The following is an 18,803-nucleotide window of genomic DNA, read 5'->3' as shown; positions in this document are numbered from 1 at the left end:
CAGGCAACAAGCAGAGACTTGTTTGGGCTAAAGAACACAAGGAATGGACATTAGACCAGTGGAAATCTGTGCTTTGATCTGATGAGTCCAAATTTGAGATCTTTGGTTCCAATCAACGTGTCTTTGTGCGACGCAGAAAAGGTGAACGGATGGACTCTACATGCCTGGTTCCTACCGTGAAGCATGGAGGAGGAGGTGTGATGTTGTGGGGGTGCTTTGCTGGTGACACTGTTGGGGATTTATTCAAAATTGAAGGCATACTGAACCAGCATGGCTACCACAGCATCTTGCAGCAGCATGCTATTCCATCAGGTTTGCGTTTAGTTGGACCATCATTTATTTTTCAACAGGACAATGACCCCAAACACACCTTCAGGCTGTGTAAGGGCTATTTGACCAAGAAGGCGAGTGATGTGGTGCTACGCCAGATGACCTGTCCTCCACAGTCACCAGACCTGAACCCAATCGAGATGGTTTGGGGTGAGCTGGACCGCAGAGTGAAGGCAAAAGGGCCAACAAGTGCTAAGCATCTCTGGGAACTCCTTCAAGACTGTTGGAAGACCATTTCCGGTGAATACCTCTTGAAGCTCATCAAGAGAATGCCAAGCAGTAATCAAAGCAAAAAGTGGCTACTTTGAAGAACCTAGAATATAAGACATATTTTCAGTTGTTTCACACTTTTTTGTTAATTCTATAATTCCACATGTTAATTCATAGTTTTGATGCCTTCAGAGTGAATCTATCATTTTCATAGTCATGAAAATAAAGAAAACTCTTTGAATGAGGTGTGTCCAAACTTTTAGTCTGTACTGTATGTCATAAATGCCAGTTAAATTGTGACTTGCACCTATTTTGGGGAAACCCTGACCATGTCCCTGCAGAGGTTGTGAATGAAGTTGTGGCTGTGGATTCTAGAGGTGGAAGCCTCACGTCTGACATTTTATTGTAGATCCGAGTGATAAGTCATAAATGTCTAAAATGGGAATAACTATTTAACAATCAGACCCATGATTATATTTATTGGACAGACTAAAAAGAGAATTTGTCTTCTTTTTTCCAGGTTTTCAGTGGAAAGCGCCCAGATTTAGAATTTTCTTCTCTACCACAAAGTACTTTTCGCAAACCTCCCAGCCCACCACCACCTTCTGAAGGTCAGCAGGCTTTGACCTGTCTCATCAGTGAAAAGGACATTTTACTCTTTGAGAAACTTGGAGATGGTTCCTTTGGTGTGGTTAGGAGAGGGGAGTGGAACACACCCAATGGCAATCTGGTAGGTATATTTATTAACAAATGAAATGTTCCCACACAATTAGACACATAATGGCCTTAAGCTTCCCAACATGTATGCGGATTTATAAGGCAGACATAAACGCAACATTCACCCCAGGAGCACGTTTTTAGGTAATTTTAAGCACTATATCTATACAAAAAAATTGTCTGCACTAGCTTTTATAAATCTTTTTTTCTCCAAAAGCCAAAGCAGTAGAGAAACATCAAATTTTAGCTAGATTCTGTATTTCTTATTAGTATGATGCCTTTTGTAATGGGGTCTTGAGTATTCCCAAGGAGAGCACTCTTCTCTCCTCTCCTCAACCCTGTTTGCAGTGACTGTCAGTCTGCATTCTGTGTATACAGCAGCCTTCCAATCATTGCCCTGAGAGGTAAGAAGAGGCCCATCCTCATCAATACCTCATAGTCAGAAATAAGGTGTCTGGTGTATTCTTTTAGTGATCCATGTATCCTAACACAGGCCCGGCGTCAGCACCCGGGCAAGTGCCGGGGCCCTGGCGAGACGGGGGGGGGGCCCACTCACACGGTCTGGGAATGCGACCTTGGCTTGAATCAGTGGCGGTGGCGCCGGCCGCAGACGCGCTTCTATTGGACGCATACATTCTCATTCAGGCCAACAATAGCGCGCCGTCAGCCAATCAGAGTCCAGGCAGTCAGGAGTGTCTTCCTGTGATTGGTGGAGAGCTCCCGTCCCCCCTCCCCCTCTCTCTTCTCACGTGTGCCGCGCAGGGAGGAAGTGACGAGGCGGACGGAGGACAGAAGCTTAGTTTGTGTGCATGGAAACGGAACGGGGGGACTGTCCAGAGACACCGACACATCCAGGCGCTCGCTGAGGCTCCAGTCCTCGCTCCAAGTGGCGGCGACTCCTGCTGCGGCAGCTGGCACTGGCAGACACCAACACATGATCCCGGCGGGCGGCGGCACTCGCTGAGGGCTGAGGCTCCTTGCTCCCCAAGTGGCGGCTCTTGCTGCAGCTGGCACCGGACACCGACGGCGACACATGATCCCGGCGCTCGCTGAGGCTCCTCGCTCCAAGTGGCGGCTCCTGCTGGCTGCTGCTGCAGCTGGCACTGCAGGTACTCAGTAGACTGTAGTAACACTTCTCAACCCCCCAAAAAGGTGATTTCTGGCTTTAGGGAGGGGGGTGATACCTGGGGAGGGGTGATGATAGTTACAACAATGAAAAAATGATTAGGGGGGACCGGGCCGGGGTCTCATTGCTTCATAATCATTACAATTCATCAGGAGGAGTGCGCTGATAACAAACCTCCAGGGGGACTCCGAGGAGGGTATGGTATGTAACTTATGGAAGCCACTAGTGATGAGCCCAGCAGAGGTGAGAATGAGCCCAACGGGGGAGATGAGCCTATTATTCTCTATGGGGCATTATATGGGGCCCATTCTATATGTATGGAGTATTATCCTGTTTGGAGCATTATATGGGGCCCATTATCCTGTTTGGAGCATTATATGGGGCCTATTATCCTGTTTGGAGCATTATATGGGGCCCATTATCCTGTTTGGAGCATTACATGGTGTCCATTATTCTGTATGGAGCATTATATGGGGCCCATTATTCTATATGATGCATTATATGATGTCCATTATTCTGTATGGAGTATTATATGGGGCCAATTCTGTATGGAGCAATGTATGAGGCCCATTCTGTATGAAGTATTATATGTTGTCCATTTTTCTGTATGGAGCATTATATAGGGCCCATTATTCTGTATGGATCATTATATGGGGGCTCATTATTCTGTATGGATCATTATATTGGGACCGTTATTCTGTATGGATCATTATATTGGGCCCGTTATTCTGTATGGATCATTATATTGGGCCCGTTATTCTGTATGGAGCATTATATTGGGCCCGTTATTCTGTATGGAGCATTATATTGGGCCTGTTATTCTGTATGGAGCATTATATTGGGCCTGTTATTCTGTATGGAGCACTATATTGGGCCCGTTATTCTGTATGGAGCATTATATTGGGCCCGTTATTCTGTATGGAGCATTATATTGGGCCCGTTATTCTGTATGGAGCATTATATTGGGCCCGTTATTCTGTATGGAGCATTATATTGGGCCCGTTATTCTGTATGGAGCATTATATTGGGCCCGTTATTCTGTATGGAGCATTATATTGGGCCCGTTATTCTGTATGGAGCATTATATTGGGCCCGTTATTCTGTATGGAGCATTATATTGGGCCCGTTATTCTGTATGGAGCATTATATGAGGCCCATTTTCTGTATGGAGTTCTGTATGGAGCATTGTATGGGGCCCAATATTCTGTATAGAGCATTATATGATGCCCATTATTATGTGAGGAGCATTATATGAGGACCCTTTTTCTGTATGAAGCAATATATGGGGCCCATTATTCTGTATGAAGCAATATATAGGGCTCATTATACTGTATGAAGCAATATATGGGGCTCATTCTGTATGAAGCAATATTTGGGGCTCATTCTGTATGGAGCATTATATGAGGCTCATTATTCTGTATGAAGCAATATTTGGGGCTCATTATATTATATAGAGCATTATATGAGGCCCATTATTCTGTATGAAGCAATATTTGGAGCTCATTATTCTGTATGGAGCATTATATGAGGCTCATTATTCTGTATGAAGCAATATATGGGGTCCAATAAACTGTATGGAAGACTATGTGATGCCCAGAATACTGTATGGAGTTCTAAACTGTCCGATCTTAAATGAAAACTTTTGAATCCCCACTAGGGCACGCACTGTGCTCTGCGAGGATTTGCTGGTTTCTGAGCTATTGTAGAATTTACAATAGAAATCACTCATGTAATGTAAGAAGTAAGTGATATCTTTGGCATTGTACTATACCTATATTTCTTTGCCGTATCTGTGCATCATGAATTGTGGTACATGTTAAAGCGGCCCACTGAGACTCTTTCGCCCAGGGCCCATAAAAACCTGGAGCCGGCCCTGTCCTAACAGCTCAACATTCTTTTGTGGTGGTTTGACATTTTCCTATATATCAACTGTGATTTAAAAAATGGGCCCTTACCACACATTACACAGGAAACAGCCCATAACTGGAGCTCATGGGACAGGTCTGATATCTGGAGATCAGGGCATTTTTGAAAATGAAAGTATATTAGTCAATTATATAGTTATAATAAGAACAAGCCCAAATATTTTTTATTTTTACATGGAAAAACCCCTATAATTTAGAGCAGAAACAAGTATTGCCAGATGAACCCCATTAACTATACCGAGGTCCTGAGATTGTTTTGGTTTGTTCTGGTGGTCACCATTTTACCTGGGAGTATATAGCAGCGTGCTGTTCTTTTTTATGTAAAAGTTATGACACAAGTGTGATCCTAGCCTACGCTGACAGATCTCCCATACGCAAGAGACTCGCCTAAAAGTGGATTCATTTGGGCCAATGTGTAAGAGCTCATTTGGTTGAACTGCACAGTGACCGATTCAGTCACATATTACATAAATATCATTAACTTTCACGGTGGTTAAAATTGGAACACTTTCTATACTCTAGGATCTGTGTGCATCTCATTAATAATACAGGTGCTTTTCACAAAATTAGAATATTATCAAAAAGTTAATTTATTTCAGTTCTTCAATACAAAAAGTGAAACTCAAATATTATATAGTCATTACAAACAGTGATCTTTCAAGTGTTTATTTATGTTAATGTTGATGATTAAGGCTTACAGCCAATGAAAACCTAAAATTCATTATCTCAGTAAATTAGAGTAACTAGCAAAAAACACCTGCAAAGGTTTCCTAAGCGTTTAAACAGGTCTGTTTCAGTAGGCGCCACAATAATGAGGAAGACTGCTGACTTGACGATGTCCAGAAGGCAGTCATTGACACACTCCACAAGGAGGGTAAGCCACAAAAGGTCACTGCTTAAGAAGCTGGCTGATCACAGAGTGCTGTATCCAAGCACTTTAATGGAAAGTTGAGTGGAAAGAAAAAGTATGGTAGAAAAAGGTGCACAAACAACTGGGATAACCACAGCCTTGAAAGGAATGTTAAGAAAAGGACATTCAAAAGTTTGGGGGAGATTCACAAGGAGTGAACTGCTCCTGGAGTCATTGCTTCAAGAGCCACCTCACACAGACGTATCCAGGACATGGGCTACAAGTGTCGCATTCATTGTGTCAAGCCACTCATGACCAATAGACAATGCCAGAAGCGTGTTACCTGGGCCAAGGAGAAAAAGAACTGGACTGTTGCTCTGTCGTCCAAGGTGTTGTTTTCAGATGAAGGTAAATTTTGCATTTCATTTGGAAATCAAGGTCCCAGAGTCTGGAGGAAGCGTGGATAGAGGCACAGTTCAAGCTGCTTGTGGAAACTTCACACTACACCTCAATCAGTGAGGAGCCATGTCATCTGCTGGTGTAGGTCCACTGTGTTTTATCAAGACCAAAGTCAGCGCAGCTGCCTACCAGGAAATTTTAGAGCACTTCAAGCTTCCCTCTGCTGAGAATCTTTTTGGAGATTAAAATTTCTTTCATCAGCAGGACTTGGCACCTGTCCACACTGCCAAAAGTACCAATACCTAGTTTAAGAACAACAGTATCACTGTGCTTGATTGGCCAGCAAACTCGCCTGACCTTAACCCCATAGATAATCTATGGGGTATTGTTAAGAGGAAGAGGAGAGACACCAGATCCAACAATGCAGATGAGCTGAAGGCTGCTATCAAAGCAACCTGGGCTTCCATTACACCTCAGCAGTGCCACAGGCTGATCGCCCCCATGCCACGCCGCATTGATGCAGTAATTGATGCAAAAGGAGTCCCGACCAAGTATTGAGTGCATTTACTGAACACTCATTTCGCTAGGCCAGCGTTTCAGATTTTAACCCCTCTCTACCATCAGACGTACTATTCCGTCCATGTGCCCTGGGACTTAATTCCCATGGACGGAATAGTACGTCGTACGCAATTGGCCGCGCTCACGGGGGGAGTGCAGCTTATCGCGTCCAGGTTTCAGCTGATTCTCACAGCTCACATCTGGCACTTTAACCCCCCGAAATGCTGCTATCGAACATAATCACAGCATTCCGGGTGCAGGCAGAGGATCTGTCAGCTGTAACAGCCCCTCTGCCTTTGGATCAGAGACCCCGTGGCATGACTCGGGGTCCCAAATGCTGTCATGGAGACCAGATGTTGTCATGACTGCATCCGGGTCTCCAGACCTGAGAGACTTCCTGACATGTAAAATTCATGCAGCACTGACAGCTTCTATAGAATGCAGATCTGCATGCTATAGAAGCGATCAGCCTACAGAAAATTAGTGTCCCATAGTGGGACAAAGTGTAAATCTAAGAATTAAATAAAAAAATGTTTTACATAATTGGAAAAATATTTTAACCCCTTCACTACCAAGGGTGGTTTGCACGTTAACTCCCGGGCCAATTTTTACAATTCTGACCACTGTACCTTTATGAGGTCATAACTCTGGAACGCTTCCATGGATCCCGGTGATTCTGACATTGTTTTCTCGTGACATATTGTCCTTCATGTTAGTGGTAAAATTGCATTCAAATAACTTGCGTTTATTTGTGAAAAAAACGGAAATTTGGCGAAAATTTTGAAAATTTCGCAATTTTCCAACTTTGAATTTTTATGCCCTTAAATCACAGCGATACGGCACACAAAAAACTTAATACATAACATTTCCCACATGCTTACTTTACATCAGCACAATTTTGGAACCAAAATTTTTTTTTGTTAGGAAGTTATAAGGGTTAAAAATTGACCAGCGATTTCTCATTTTTGCAACACCATTTTATTTTTAGGGACCGCTTCACATTTGAAGCCACTTTGAGGGGTCTATATGATAGAAAATACCCAAAAGTGACACCATTCTAAAAACTGCATCCCTTAAGATGCTTAAAACCACATTCAAGAAGTTTATTAACCCTTTAGGTGCGTCACAGGAATTTTTTGAATATTAAAAAAAAAATGAACATTTAACTTTTTTTCACAAAAAAAATACTTCAGGTTCAATTTTCTTTATTTTACCAAGGGTAACAGGAGAAATTGGACTGCAAAAGTTATTGTGCAATTTGTCCTGAGTACGCTGATACCTGATATGTGGGGGGAAACCACTGTTTCGGCGCATGGCAGACCTCAGTAGGGAAGGAGCGCCGTTTGACTTTTTCAATGCAAAATTGGCTGGAATTCAGATCGGACGCCATGTCGCGTTTGGAGAGCCCCTGATGTACCTAAACAGTGGAAACCCCCCCAAGTGACCCCATTTTGGAAACTAGACCCCCCAAGGAACTTATCTAGATATGTGGTGAGAACTTTGAACCCACAAGGGCTTCACAGAAGTTTATAACGTACAGCGGTACAATTAAAAAAATCATATTTTTTCCACAAAAATGATCTTTTCACCCCCAATTTTTATTTTTCCAAGGGTAACAGGACCCTAAAAGTTATTGTGCAATTTGTCCTGAGTACGCTGATACCCCATATGTGGGTGTAAATGACTATTTGGGTGCATAGCAGAGCTCGAAAGGGAAGCAGCGCCATTTGACGTTTTTGGCTAGATTTGAGATCGGACACCATGTCGCGATTGGAAAACCCCTGATGTACCAAAACAGTGGAAACCCCCCACAAATGACACCATTTTGGAATCTAGACCCCCAAGGAACTTATCTAGATGTGTGGTGAGAACTTTGAACCCCCAAGGGCTTCACAGAAGTTTATAACGTACAGCAGTACAATTAAAAAATCATATTTTTTCCACAAAAATGATCTTTTCACCCTCAATTCTTATTTTTCCAAAAGTAACAGGACCCTAAAAGATATTGTGCAATTTATCCTGAGTGCGCTGATACCCCACATGTTGGGGTAAACCACTATTTGGGCGCATGGCAGAGCTCGGAAGGGAAGCAGCGCCATTTGACGTTTTTGGCTGGAATTGAGATCGGACACCATGTCGCGTTAGGAAAGCCCCTGATGTACCAAAACAGTAGAAACCCCCCACAAATGACCCCATTTTGGAAACTAGACCCCCCAAGGAACTTATCTAGATGTGTGGTGAGCACTTTGAACCCCCCAGTGCTTCACTGAAGTTTATAACGTCCGGGCGTGAAAATAAAAAAAATCGTATTTTTTCCACAAACATCATCTTTTAGTCCCCATTTTTTATTTTCCCAAGGGTAACAGAAGAAATTGGACCCCAAAAGTTGTTGTCCAATTTGTCCTGAGTACGCTGACACCCCAAATGTGGGAGAAAACTACTGTATGGGGACACGTCGGGGCTCGGAAGGGAAGTAGTGACGTTTTGGAATGCAGACTTTGATGGAATGGTCTGTGGGTGTCATGTTGCCTTTGGAGAGCCCCTAATGTACCTAAACAGTGGAAACTCCCCACAAATGACCCCATTTTGGAAACTAGACCCCCTGAGGAACTTATCTAGATGTGTGGTGAGCACTTTGAACCCCCAAGGGCTTCACAGAAGTTTATAATGCCCAGGCATGAAAATAAAAAAAATCGTATTTTTTCCACAAACATGATCAATTAGTCCCCAATTTTTTTATTTTCCCAAGGGTAACAGGAGAAATTGGACCTCAAAAGTTGTTGTCCAATTTGTCCTGAGTACGCTGATACCTCATATGTGGGAGAAAACTACTGTATGTACACACGTCAGTGCTCGGAAGGGAAGTAGTGACGTTTTGGAATGCAGACTTTGATGGCATGGTCTGCGGGTGCCATGTTGCTTTTGGAGAGCCCCTGATGTACCTAAACTATTGAAACTCCCCACAAGTGACCCCATTTTAGAAACTAGACCCCCCACGGAGCTTATCTAGATGTGTGGAGAGCACTTTGAACCCCCAAGTGCTTCACAGAAGTTTATAACGCCTGGGCGTGAAAATAAAAAAAACATTTTTTTCCGCAAAATTATATTTTTGCCCCCAATTTTTTATTTTCCTAAGGGTAACAGGAGAAATTGGACCCCAAAAGTTGTTTTGTAATTTGTCCTGAGTATGCTGACACCCTATATGTGGGGGTAAAACACTGTTTGGGCGCATGGCAGAGCTTGGAAGGGAAGGATCAACATTTGACTTTTTCAACTCAGAATTGGCTGGAATTGAGATCAGACGCCATGTTGCCTTTGGAGAGCACCTGATGTGCCCAAACAGTGGAAACCCCCCAATTATAACTCCAACCCTAACCTCAACACACCCCTAACCCTAGCCCTAACCCTAGCCCTAACCCTAGCCCTAGCCCTAACCCTAATGGGAAAATGGAAATAAATACATTTTCTTTTAGTTTTATTATTTTTCCCTAACTAAGGGGGTGATAACGGGGGGTTTGATTTACTATTCATGGCGGTTTTTATGTTTGGCAGCTGTCGCACGCTAAAAGACGCTTTTTATTGTAAAAATAGTTTTTGCATCACCACATATTGAGAGCTATAATTTTTCCGTATTTTGACCCACTGAGTCATGTGAGGTCTTATTTTTTGCGGGACGAGTTGACGTTTTTATTGGTACCATTTTCGGGCACGTGACATTTTTTGATCGCTTTTTATTTCGATTTTTGGGACGCAGAAAGAACAAAAACCAGCGTTTCATGAATTTCTTTTGTGGGAGTGCGTTTACACCGTTCTGCGTGCGGTAAAATTGTTAAAGCGGTTTTATTCTTCGGGTCAGTACGGTTACAGCGATACCTCATTTAGGTCGTTTTTTTATGTTTTGTCGGTTTTTTGCAATGAAAACCATTTTCTATAAAAAAATAATTATTTTTGTATCGCTTTATTCTGCGAGCTATAACTTTTTTATTTTTTTGCGGATGATGCTGTATGGCGGCTCGTTTTTTGCGGGACAAGATGACGTTTTCAGCGGTACCATGGATATTTATATGCGTCTTTTTGATCGCGCGTTATTGGACTTTTTGTTCAGTGGTATGATAATAAATCATTATTTTTTGCTTTGTTTTTTATTTTTATTTTTTAAGGGGTTCGCTAAAGGGGTTAACTAATGGGACAGTTTTATAGGGCGGGTCGCTACGGACGCGGCGATACCAAATATGTGTACTTTTATTGTTTTTGTTTTTTTATTTTGAAAAAATGGATTTATTGGGGGAATTTTTTTTTTTTTTTACTAATTTATTTAGCGATTTTTTTTTTTAAATTATTTTCAACACTTTTTTTTTTTTTTTTTTTACTTTATTACCTTGTCCCAGGTGGGACATCACTGTCCTGTGACAGATCGCTGATCTGTCACATCACAGATCACTGTGACAGATCAGCAATCTGTCACAGGCAGTTCTGCAGACTTCCTCATGCCTGCGCTTTGCAGGCAGTGAGGAAGTCAGCTCCCTACAGGCCCCCGAAGGCCCCCGTCGCCATCTTGGATTCGGGGGCCTGGAGGAAAGGAGCCCCCCGCAGCAGCGCTGCACATTGCGCTGCTGTGGTGGGGCTCAGGGAGGCACGGAGGGAGCCCCCTCCCTGCCGATGCTTCCCTTTAACCCCCGGTACACCGCGATCGCGTTTGATCGCGGTGTGCAAGGGGTTAACGTATCGGGGGCGGTCCGTGACCGCCCCTGACACATTGTGCCGGGTGTCAGCTATGATAATTAGCTGACACCCGGCCGCGATCAGCGGCGCTCACCACGTGGGCGCCGCTGATCGCTGGGACGTAATATTCCGTCCATGGTAGTTAGGTCCAGGGTCACATGGACGGAATATTACGTCCTTTGTAGGTAAGGGGTTAAAAAAATATCTAATATTTATACATAAATATTTGAATAAAAAAAATCTAAACTATTCTTTTAGTTGAATAAAAAATAAACAAGTACACATTTGGTATCGCTGTGTCCGTAATGACCCGCCCTACAAATCTGTCCCACTAGTGAACACCATAAAAAAAGCAAAAAACAATGCTTTATCATCATACCACCGAGCAAAAAGTGGAATAGCACGCGATCAAAAAGACGGGTATAAATAAACATGGTACCGCTGAAAACGTCATCTTGTCCCACAAGAAACAAGACGCCATACAGCATCATCAGCAAAAAAATAAAAGTTAACTCTCAGAATAAAGCGATGCAAAAATAATTATTTTTTATATAAGTTTTTATTGTATAAAAGGGGCAAAACATAAAAAAATATAAATGAGGTATTGCTGTAATCGTACTGACCCAAAGTACAAAATCGCGTTATCAATTTTACCACACTCGGAACAGTATAAAGGCCCCCCTCAAAAGAAATTAATGACTTGCTGTTCTTTGTTCATTCTGCCTCCCAAAAATTGGACTAAAAAGCGATCAAAAAATGTCATGTGCCCTAAAATGGTACCAATAAAAACGTCAACTCGTCCCGCAAAACATAAGACCTCACATGACTCTGTGGGCTAAAAAATGGAAAAATTATAGCTCTCAAAATATGGTGATGTGAAAACTGTTTTTTTTTGCAATAAAAAGTGTCTTTTAGCGTGTGACAGCTGTCAAACATAAAAACCCGCTATAAATAGTAAATCAATCCCCCTTTATCACCCCCTTAGTTAGGGAAAAATAATAAAATAAAAAAATATATTTTTTCCATTTTCCTATTAGGGTTGGGGCTAAAGTTAGGGTTGCGGCTAAAGTTAGGGTTGGCGTTGGGGCTAGAGTTGGGATTAGGGTTAGGCGTGTGTTAGGGTTATGGTTAGGGCTGGGATTAGGGTTAGGGATGTGTTGGGATTAGGATTGGAGTTAGAATTGGAGGGTTTCCACTGTTTGGGCACGTCAGGGGCTCTCCAAACGTGACATGGCATCCAATATCAGTTCCAGCCAATTCTGCGTTGAAAAAGTCCAACGGCGCTCCTTCACTTCAGAGCTCTGCTGTGCTCCCAAACAGTGGTTTACCTCCACATATAGGCTATCGGCCTACTCAGGACAAATTGCACAACAACTTTGGGGGTCCAATTTCTTCTGTTAACCTTGTGAAAATAAAACATTGGGGTGAAAAGATAATTTTTGTGAAAAAAATGTTATTTTTTTTTGTATTTTTATGGCTATACATTATAAACTTCTGTGAAGCACTTGGGAGTTAAAAATGCTCAGACATCTAGATAAGTTCCTTAGAGGGTCTAGTTTCTAAAATGGTGTCACTTGTGGGGGGTTTCCACTGTTTAGGGACATCAGGGGCTCTCCAAACGCGACATGGCGTCCCATCTCAATTCCAGCCAATTTTGCTTTGAAAAGTCAAACGGCGCTCCTTCCCTTCTGAGCTTTGCCATGCGCCCAAACAGTGGTTCACCCCCACATATGGTGTATCGGCGTACTCAGGACAAATTGTACAACAACTTTTGGAGTCCAATTTCTCCTGTTACACTTGGTAAAATAAAACAAATTGGATCTGAAGTAAATTGTGAAAAAAAAGTTAAATGTTCATTTTTTTTTTTTTTTTTAAACATTCCAAAAATTCCTGTGAAGCACCTGAAGGGTTAATAAACTTCTTGAATGTGATTTTGAGCACCTTGAGGGGTGCAGTTTTTTGAATGGTGTCACTTTTGGGTATTTTCTATCATATAGACCCCTCAAAGTGACTTCAAACGTGATGTGGTCCCTAAAAAAAAAAAAAATGATGTTGTAAAAATGAGAAATCGCTGGTTAGCTTTTAACCCTTATAACTTCCTAACCAAAAAAAAAGTTTTGGTTCCAAAATTGTGCTGATGTAAAGTAGACATGTGGGAAATGTTACTTATTAAGTATTTTGTGTGCCATATCGCTGTGATTTAAGGGCATAAAAACTCAAATTTGGAAAATTACGAAATTTTCAAGATTTTCGCTAAATTTCCATTTTTTTTCACAAATAAACGCAAGTCGTATCAAAGGAACTTTACCGCTGTCATGAAATGCAATATGTCATGAGAAAACAATGTCAGAATCACCAGGATTCTTGGAAGCGCTCCAGAATTATTACCTCATAAAGGGACAGTGGTCAGAATTGTAAAAAATGGACTGGTCATTAACATGCAAACCACACTTTGGGGGTAAAGGGGTTAAAATCATTTTTAGTGAGCCCTTGCGGCCAGGGTCATCTCTCCTTCTGTACGTGCCTTGTTTTGCTCATGTTTATTGTACTTGTCTATATTTGCCCCTTTTCATATGTAAAGCTCCATGGAATAAATGGTGCTATAAAAATGTATAATAATAATAATTTTTCAAGCTGGTGGTATAAAATATTCTAATTTACTGAGATAATGACTTTTGGGGTTTTTTGGTGCTGTAAGCCATAATCCTCAACATTAACAGAAATAAACACTTGAAATAGATCACTCTGTTTGTAATGACTCTACATAATGAGTTTCACTTTTTGTATTGAAGAACTGAAGAAATTAACATTTTGATGATGTTCTAATTAAATGAGAAGCTCTTTTATGTCTTGGTGCTGGCCAAGCATCCAGCCTTGACCACTCTTCACATCGCATTCACAAACTGACATTACATCGTGCAAATAAGTTATGTCCCAAATGTATCTCACAGCAGAATAAAAACATTATTCTGGGGAATAATGCACCAAAAAAATAAATGCATTGATAATTTTGAGTCTTGCAGTGTAAGTGTGGTAAATGCTCTTAATTTTTATTTTTATATAAAAAAAAAATGTCAGATGTGCTGTTATGATCTACCCACACCAGAATTCTTTACTCCTTTGCACGATATTGAACATTTTATCAGTACTTCTAGAAACAAAGAATATCGTAATTATTCACTGCTCAACATTGAAGTTGCCATACCAAGAAGGAAATGTTGTGGAGTTATGGAAACCACAGGATGCATAGACATGTTAATGATCTGCAAATACATAGTAACATAACATAGTAACATAGTTTTGAAGGCTGAAGGAAGACCTTATGTCCATCTAGTTCAGCCTATTTTTAGTGCAGCTGTTCTGCATTGTTGATCCTGGGGAAGGCAAAAATCCCACAGAGTAGAAGCCGATTTTCTCCATAGGGAAAAAAAATCCTTCCCCTAAGCTGGGTCAACCATCTACCTATAATATTATGTTATTCGTAACCTTCTATACTGTTACTCACAAGAAAAGCGAGTTGGCCATCACCACTTCCTCAGGAAGAGAATTCCAGAGCCTCACTGCTCTTACCATGAAGAACCCTCTTCTATGCTGGTGCAGAAAATTGTCTTTCCTCCAAACGAAGAGAATGCCCCCTTGTTCTTGTCACAGTCCTTGGTACATACAGTTCATTGGAGACATCTCTGTATTGCCCTCTGATATACTTGTACATATATATAGGTCTCCCCTAAGTCTTCTCTTTTCTAGAGTAAATAGACCTAATTTTGATAACCTTTCTGGGTATTGTAGTGAACCAACTCCATTTATCATTTTAGTAGCCCGCCTTTGAACCCTTTCAAGTTCAGTAATGTCTTTCTTGAGCACCGGCGTCCAAAATTGCACACAATACTCCAAGTGTGGTCTGACGAGTGATTTGTACAGAGGGAGAATTATGTTTTCATCTCGTGTCCCCAGACCTCTTCTAATGCATCCCATGACCCTATTTGCTTTGGTGGCAGCTGCCTGACACTGGGCACTCCAATTTAGCTTCTTATTGACTAAGATGCCCAAGTCTTTTTCCATGTCTGATTTCCCCAGCAGTTTCCCATTTAGTAAGTAATTATAGCATCTGTTTCTCCTTCCCATGTGCATAACCTTACACTTATCTGTGTTAAACCTCATTTGCCATTTTTCAGTCCAATTCTCCAATTTACTCAAATCTGTCTAGTTGCAAACTGACCTCTGTGTTAACTACCTTACATAGTTTTGTATCATCTGCAAATACTGATATTTTACTGTGTAAGCCATCCACTAGATCATTAAATAAATATATTAAATAGTAGGGGGCCCAATACAGAACCCTGTGGTACCCCACTAGTAACCTTGGCCCAATCTGAGTATGCTCCATTAATAACCACTCTTTGTTTTCTATCACTAAGCCAGCTACCTACCCATCTACACACATTTTCCCCTAGCCCAAGCTTTCTCATCTTACTTACCAGTCTTTTATGTGGGACAGTGTCAAATGCTTTAGAGAAGTTGAGATAAATGACATCCAATGATTCTCCTTGGTCCATTTGAGAGCTTACATCCTCATAGAAGTTGATCAGGTTAGTGTGACAGGAGCAATCCTTCATAAATCCATGTTGATATGGAGTTAAACATTTATTAACATTGAAAAGATTTCTCTGACCGCTCCCTCAGTGTTTTGTTTGCTGGCTCCATGTCATCTCCTCTTCCTCTCGCTGTCGGGGTACCTCAGGGATCAGTCCTTGACCCCCTTCGCTTCTCTCTCTACACGGCCCCAATTGGACAGACCATCAGCAGATTTGGCTTTCAGTACCATCTTTATGCTGATGATACACAACTATACACATCATCCCCTGACCTTACCCCCGCTGTACTACAGAACGCCAGTGACTGTCTGTCCGCAGTCTCCAACGTCATGTCCGCTCTCTCTCTGAAACTTAACCTCTCAAAAACTGAACTTCTTCTGCTCCCGCCATCTACTAACCTCCCTGAATCTGACATTTCCCTCTCCGTGGGTGGCACCATAATAACACCCCGGCAGCAGGCACACTGTCTGGGTGTTATGTTTGACACCAACCTCTCCTTCACATCCCATATACAGTGTCTTGCCCGCTCTTGCCACCTACACCTAAAGAACATCTCCAGAATTCGCCCTTTTCTCACCATGGAAACAACAAAAACCCTCACTGTAGCATTGATCCATTCCCGCCTGGATTACTGCAATGCTCTATTAATTGGCCTCCCCGCTACTCGACTTTCCCCTCTCCAGTCCATACTTAATGCAACAGCCAGGGTCATCCATCTGGCTAATCGGTACTCGGATGCGTCCGCTCTTCGCCAATCCTTTACATTGGCTACCCATTCATTATAGGATCAAATTCAAAGTACTTGTTCTCACCCACAAAGCTCTCCACAGTGCGGCATTCCCCTACATCTCCTCCCTCATTTCTGTCTATCGGCCTAGCCGACCGCTGCACTCTGCAAAAGACTTTATACTAACCTCTGCACTAATCCGCACCTCCCACTCCCGACTCCAAGACTTCTCCCGCGCTGCACCAATCCTCTGGATTGCTCTACCCCAAGAAATTAGGACTATCCACAATTTGCACAGTTTTAGGCGCTCTCTCAAACCACATCTATTCAGAGCAGCCTATCACGTTCACTAATCAGTCATTTTATGTGCAAGTGTGAGTATGTAGCCCATTCACTATCTCTGTCCCCCACCTTCTCAAGATGGCTGGACCATCATTATAAATACATCATTGTAAATACACACCTGTACTCTGTATCTCCCCCACCTCATTGTAGATTGTAAGCTCTCACGAGCAGGGTCGTCTTATTTTACTTTAATTACTGTATTGTTAACGTTGTTACTTATGACTTGTGTTTTGAAACTATAAAACGCTGCGGAATATGTTGGCGCTATACGTATAAATAAAGATTATTATTATTAAAAGATTAAGACAGCATTTTTGAAACATCTCTATGTATCTGGTATGCATGCTGCTTGAAGGAGTACACGCACTTATATGCCTTGGCATACTATCAATGAGGTTATTAGTGGTTGTCTGAGGAATATTTTGCCATGATAAATGCATTTAGAGATGCAAATCATCAAAATCTGATGCTGGCAGTTTCCTTTGCTATTGCTAACCAATGATGTGCTCGATGGGAGTAATATCTGGAGATACTGCCGGTCATAGTGGCATTGTCAATATACAAAAATGATTAAAAAAATTAAAAAAAAAACACCTGTGTTTCAGTATACTTTTGGTAATTTTTTTTTATATGCATATCATTAACATGTCTATAAATCCTGTGGTCAACAGAAATTAGCGCTTCTTGGTGTTGTGGTATTGCAATTTCATTGTTGAGGAGCATATTTTCAATGCACATGTGTATATATGTGTGTATGTAACATATGTGTATAATGGTTATCGTGAACGCCATAATATTAGGTAAAAATGACTCTTGTACAGCTCCATTACCGCTACTTCATGTAGCAAAAAAAAATGCCTTCAAAGAGTCTAAAGAATGTATTTGCCACCACTACACAGTCAATTAATATCCATGGGAGAATAATAATAGTAAAAATAATGTAAATCGCACTGATAATATTCACATCAGAACTGACTGCGATACTGCACAAATAGAAAATGGATGGCCTGTAATCAGCTAAAGGAAGGATGGCAGAAGATGGTGCTATGTGATAGCACAGAGAACCCACAAAGGAGGACCGGAATCGGTAGACCATAATAATCCCGGAACGCAGTACTTGGATCATAATCCAATCAATGCAATGCAGCTTATGTGGTAATCAGAGCTCTAATCTACCTTTACCATGGACAGACAAAAGGAATTGCTCAGTTAAACCTTTTGGGTCTAAGGTGTCCAAAGTAAAAATTTAATATGCTTCGTTCTTGAGAATTCTTCTACTGATTGCTCTCTATTTATGTATTATAAGTCAAGAGCACAGACACACAGCATTTTCTCATCAAAGTGAAGAAAACTATAAAAAAACAACTGGAAATGCAAGCAATTCACGCCATTTTTACATGTTTTAAAGTTTTGTTTTTTTAAAAAAAAAAAAAAGTACACGAATGAGCCCTAAAGATGTGTTTTTTTTTTTGTTTTTTTTAAAAAAAGGTAAAACGAATTTTAAGATTCTTTTGGTTTTGCTACACTGAAGTGTTAAATGTTGTTAAAAACATGAAAGTTATAATGGCATGGGAAATATGCAGATACAAAATAAGTATTTGTGGAACGCATCTCTGTACTGTTTAGTTTGGAGGAATGGCCTTAATAGTATGTCATTTATGATACAATGTTTAGCAAATTTCACTTTCTTTCAGTTCAATGTTGCAGTGAAGTGCTTGAAGACGGATGTACTTACACAGCCAGATGCCTTGGACGATTTTATTAGAGAGGTCAATGCCATGCACTCTCTCGACCATGTCAATCTTATCAGGCTTTATGGAGTGGTCCTCACCCACCCTATGAAAATGGTATGGTGTTACATGTATTTACATTGTGACATGATTATGCATCACGTTGAACAGTTTTTTACAGCACATTGTTTTGAACTATTGATCTTTTCTATAAATTAAAGGGGCTGTCCATTAATTGACAACACCTTCTTAATTGCTAAAGTGCCCCACAGAATATAAAAAAATAAACATTTATCTCCTAGACCAGCGACACTCCAGCGATGTCTGCACTATGATTCCCAGCAACCATTATTATATCAAGTAACTTCTGCAGTGGCTACTGATCAGCTGCAGCATTTCATCAGAGCACTCCTCTGCTCTGACGGAATAACGAAGGTAGCAGCGGTGACCGCTCAGAATCATGGAGGATCATTACCACGCAACAAATGTCTTACAAACAAAGCCCAAAGAAATTATGGCAGAATAGCATATTTTTCCCGCAGTTTTATTGCACTTGGAATTTTTTTCCC

At 41.3% G+C, this 18,803-nt stretch overlaps 1 protein-coding gene across 8 annotated transcripts in view; it reads left to right on the top strand.

The window, feature by feature from the left end:
* The window catches only part of TNK2 (tyrosine kinase non receptor 2), a 331,563-nt gene that overhangs the window by 261,130 nt on the left and 51,630 nt on the right, over positions 1-18,803 (top strand). For all 8 annotated transcript variants that reach the window (XM_073589363.1, XM_073589364.1, XM_073589365.1 and 5 more), the window contains 2 exons: positions 1,061-1,270; positions 18,199-18,351. In XM_073589363.1, the coding sequence (XP_073445464.1) occupies positions 1,061-1,270; positions 18,199-18,351 (363 nt within the window). The remainder of the gene's footprint in view (positions 1-1,060; positions 1,271-18,198; positions 18,352-18,803) is intronic.

The sequence above is a fragment of the Dendrobates tinctorius genome, unplaced genomic scaffold (assembly GCF_039654945.1).
Source record: "Dendrobates tinctorius isolate UK_male_01 unplaced genomic scaffold, ASM3965494v1 ptg000107l, whole genome shotgun sequence".
In the NCBI taxonomy this organism is placed as follows: Eukaryota; Metazoa; Chordata; class Amphibia; order Anura; family Dendrobatidae; genus Dendrobates; species Dendrobates tinctorius.
This window is presented reverse-complemented; position numbering and strand designations above follow the sequence as displayed.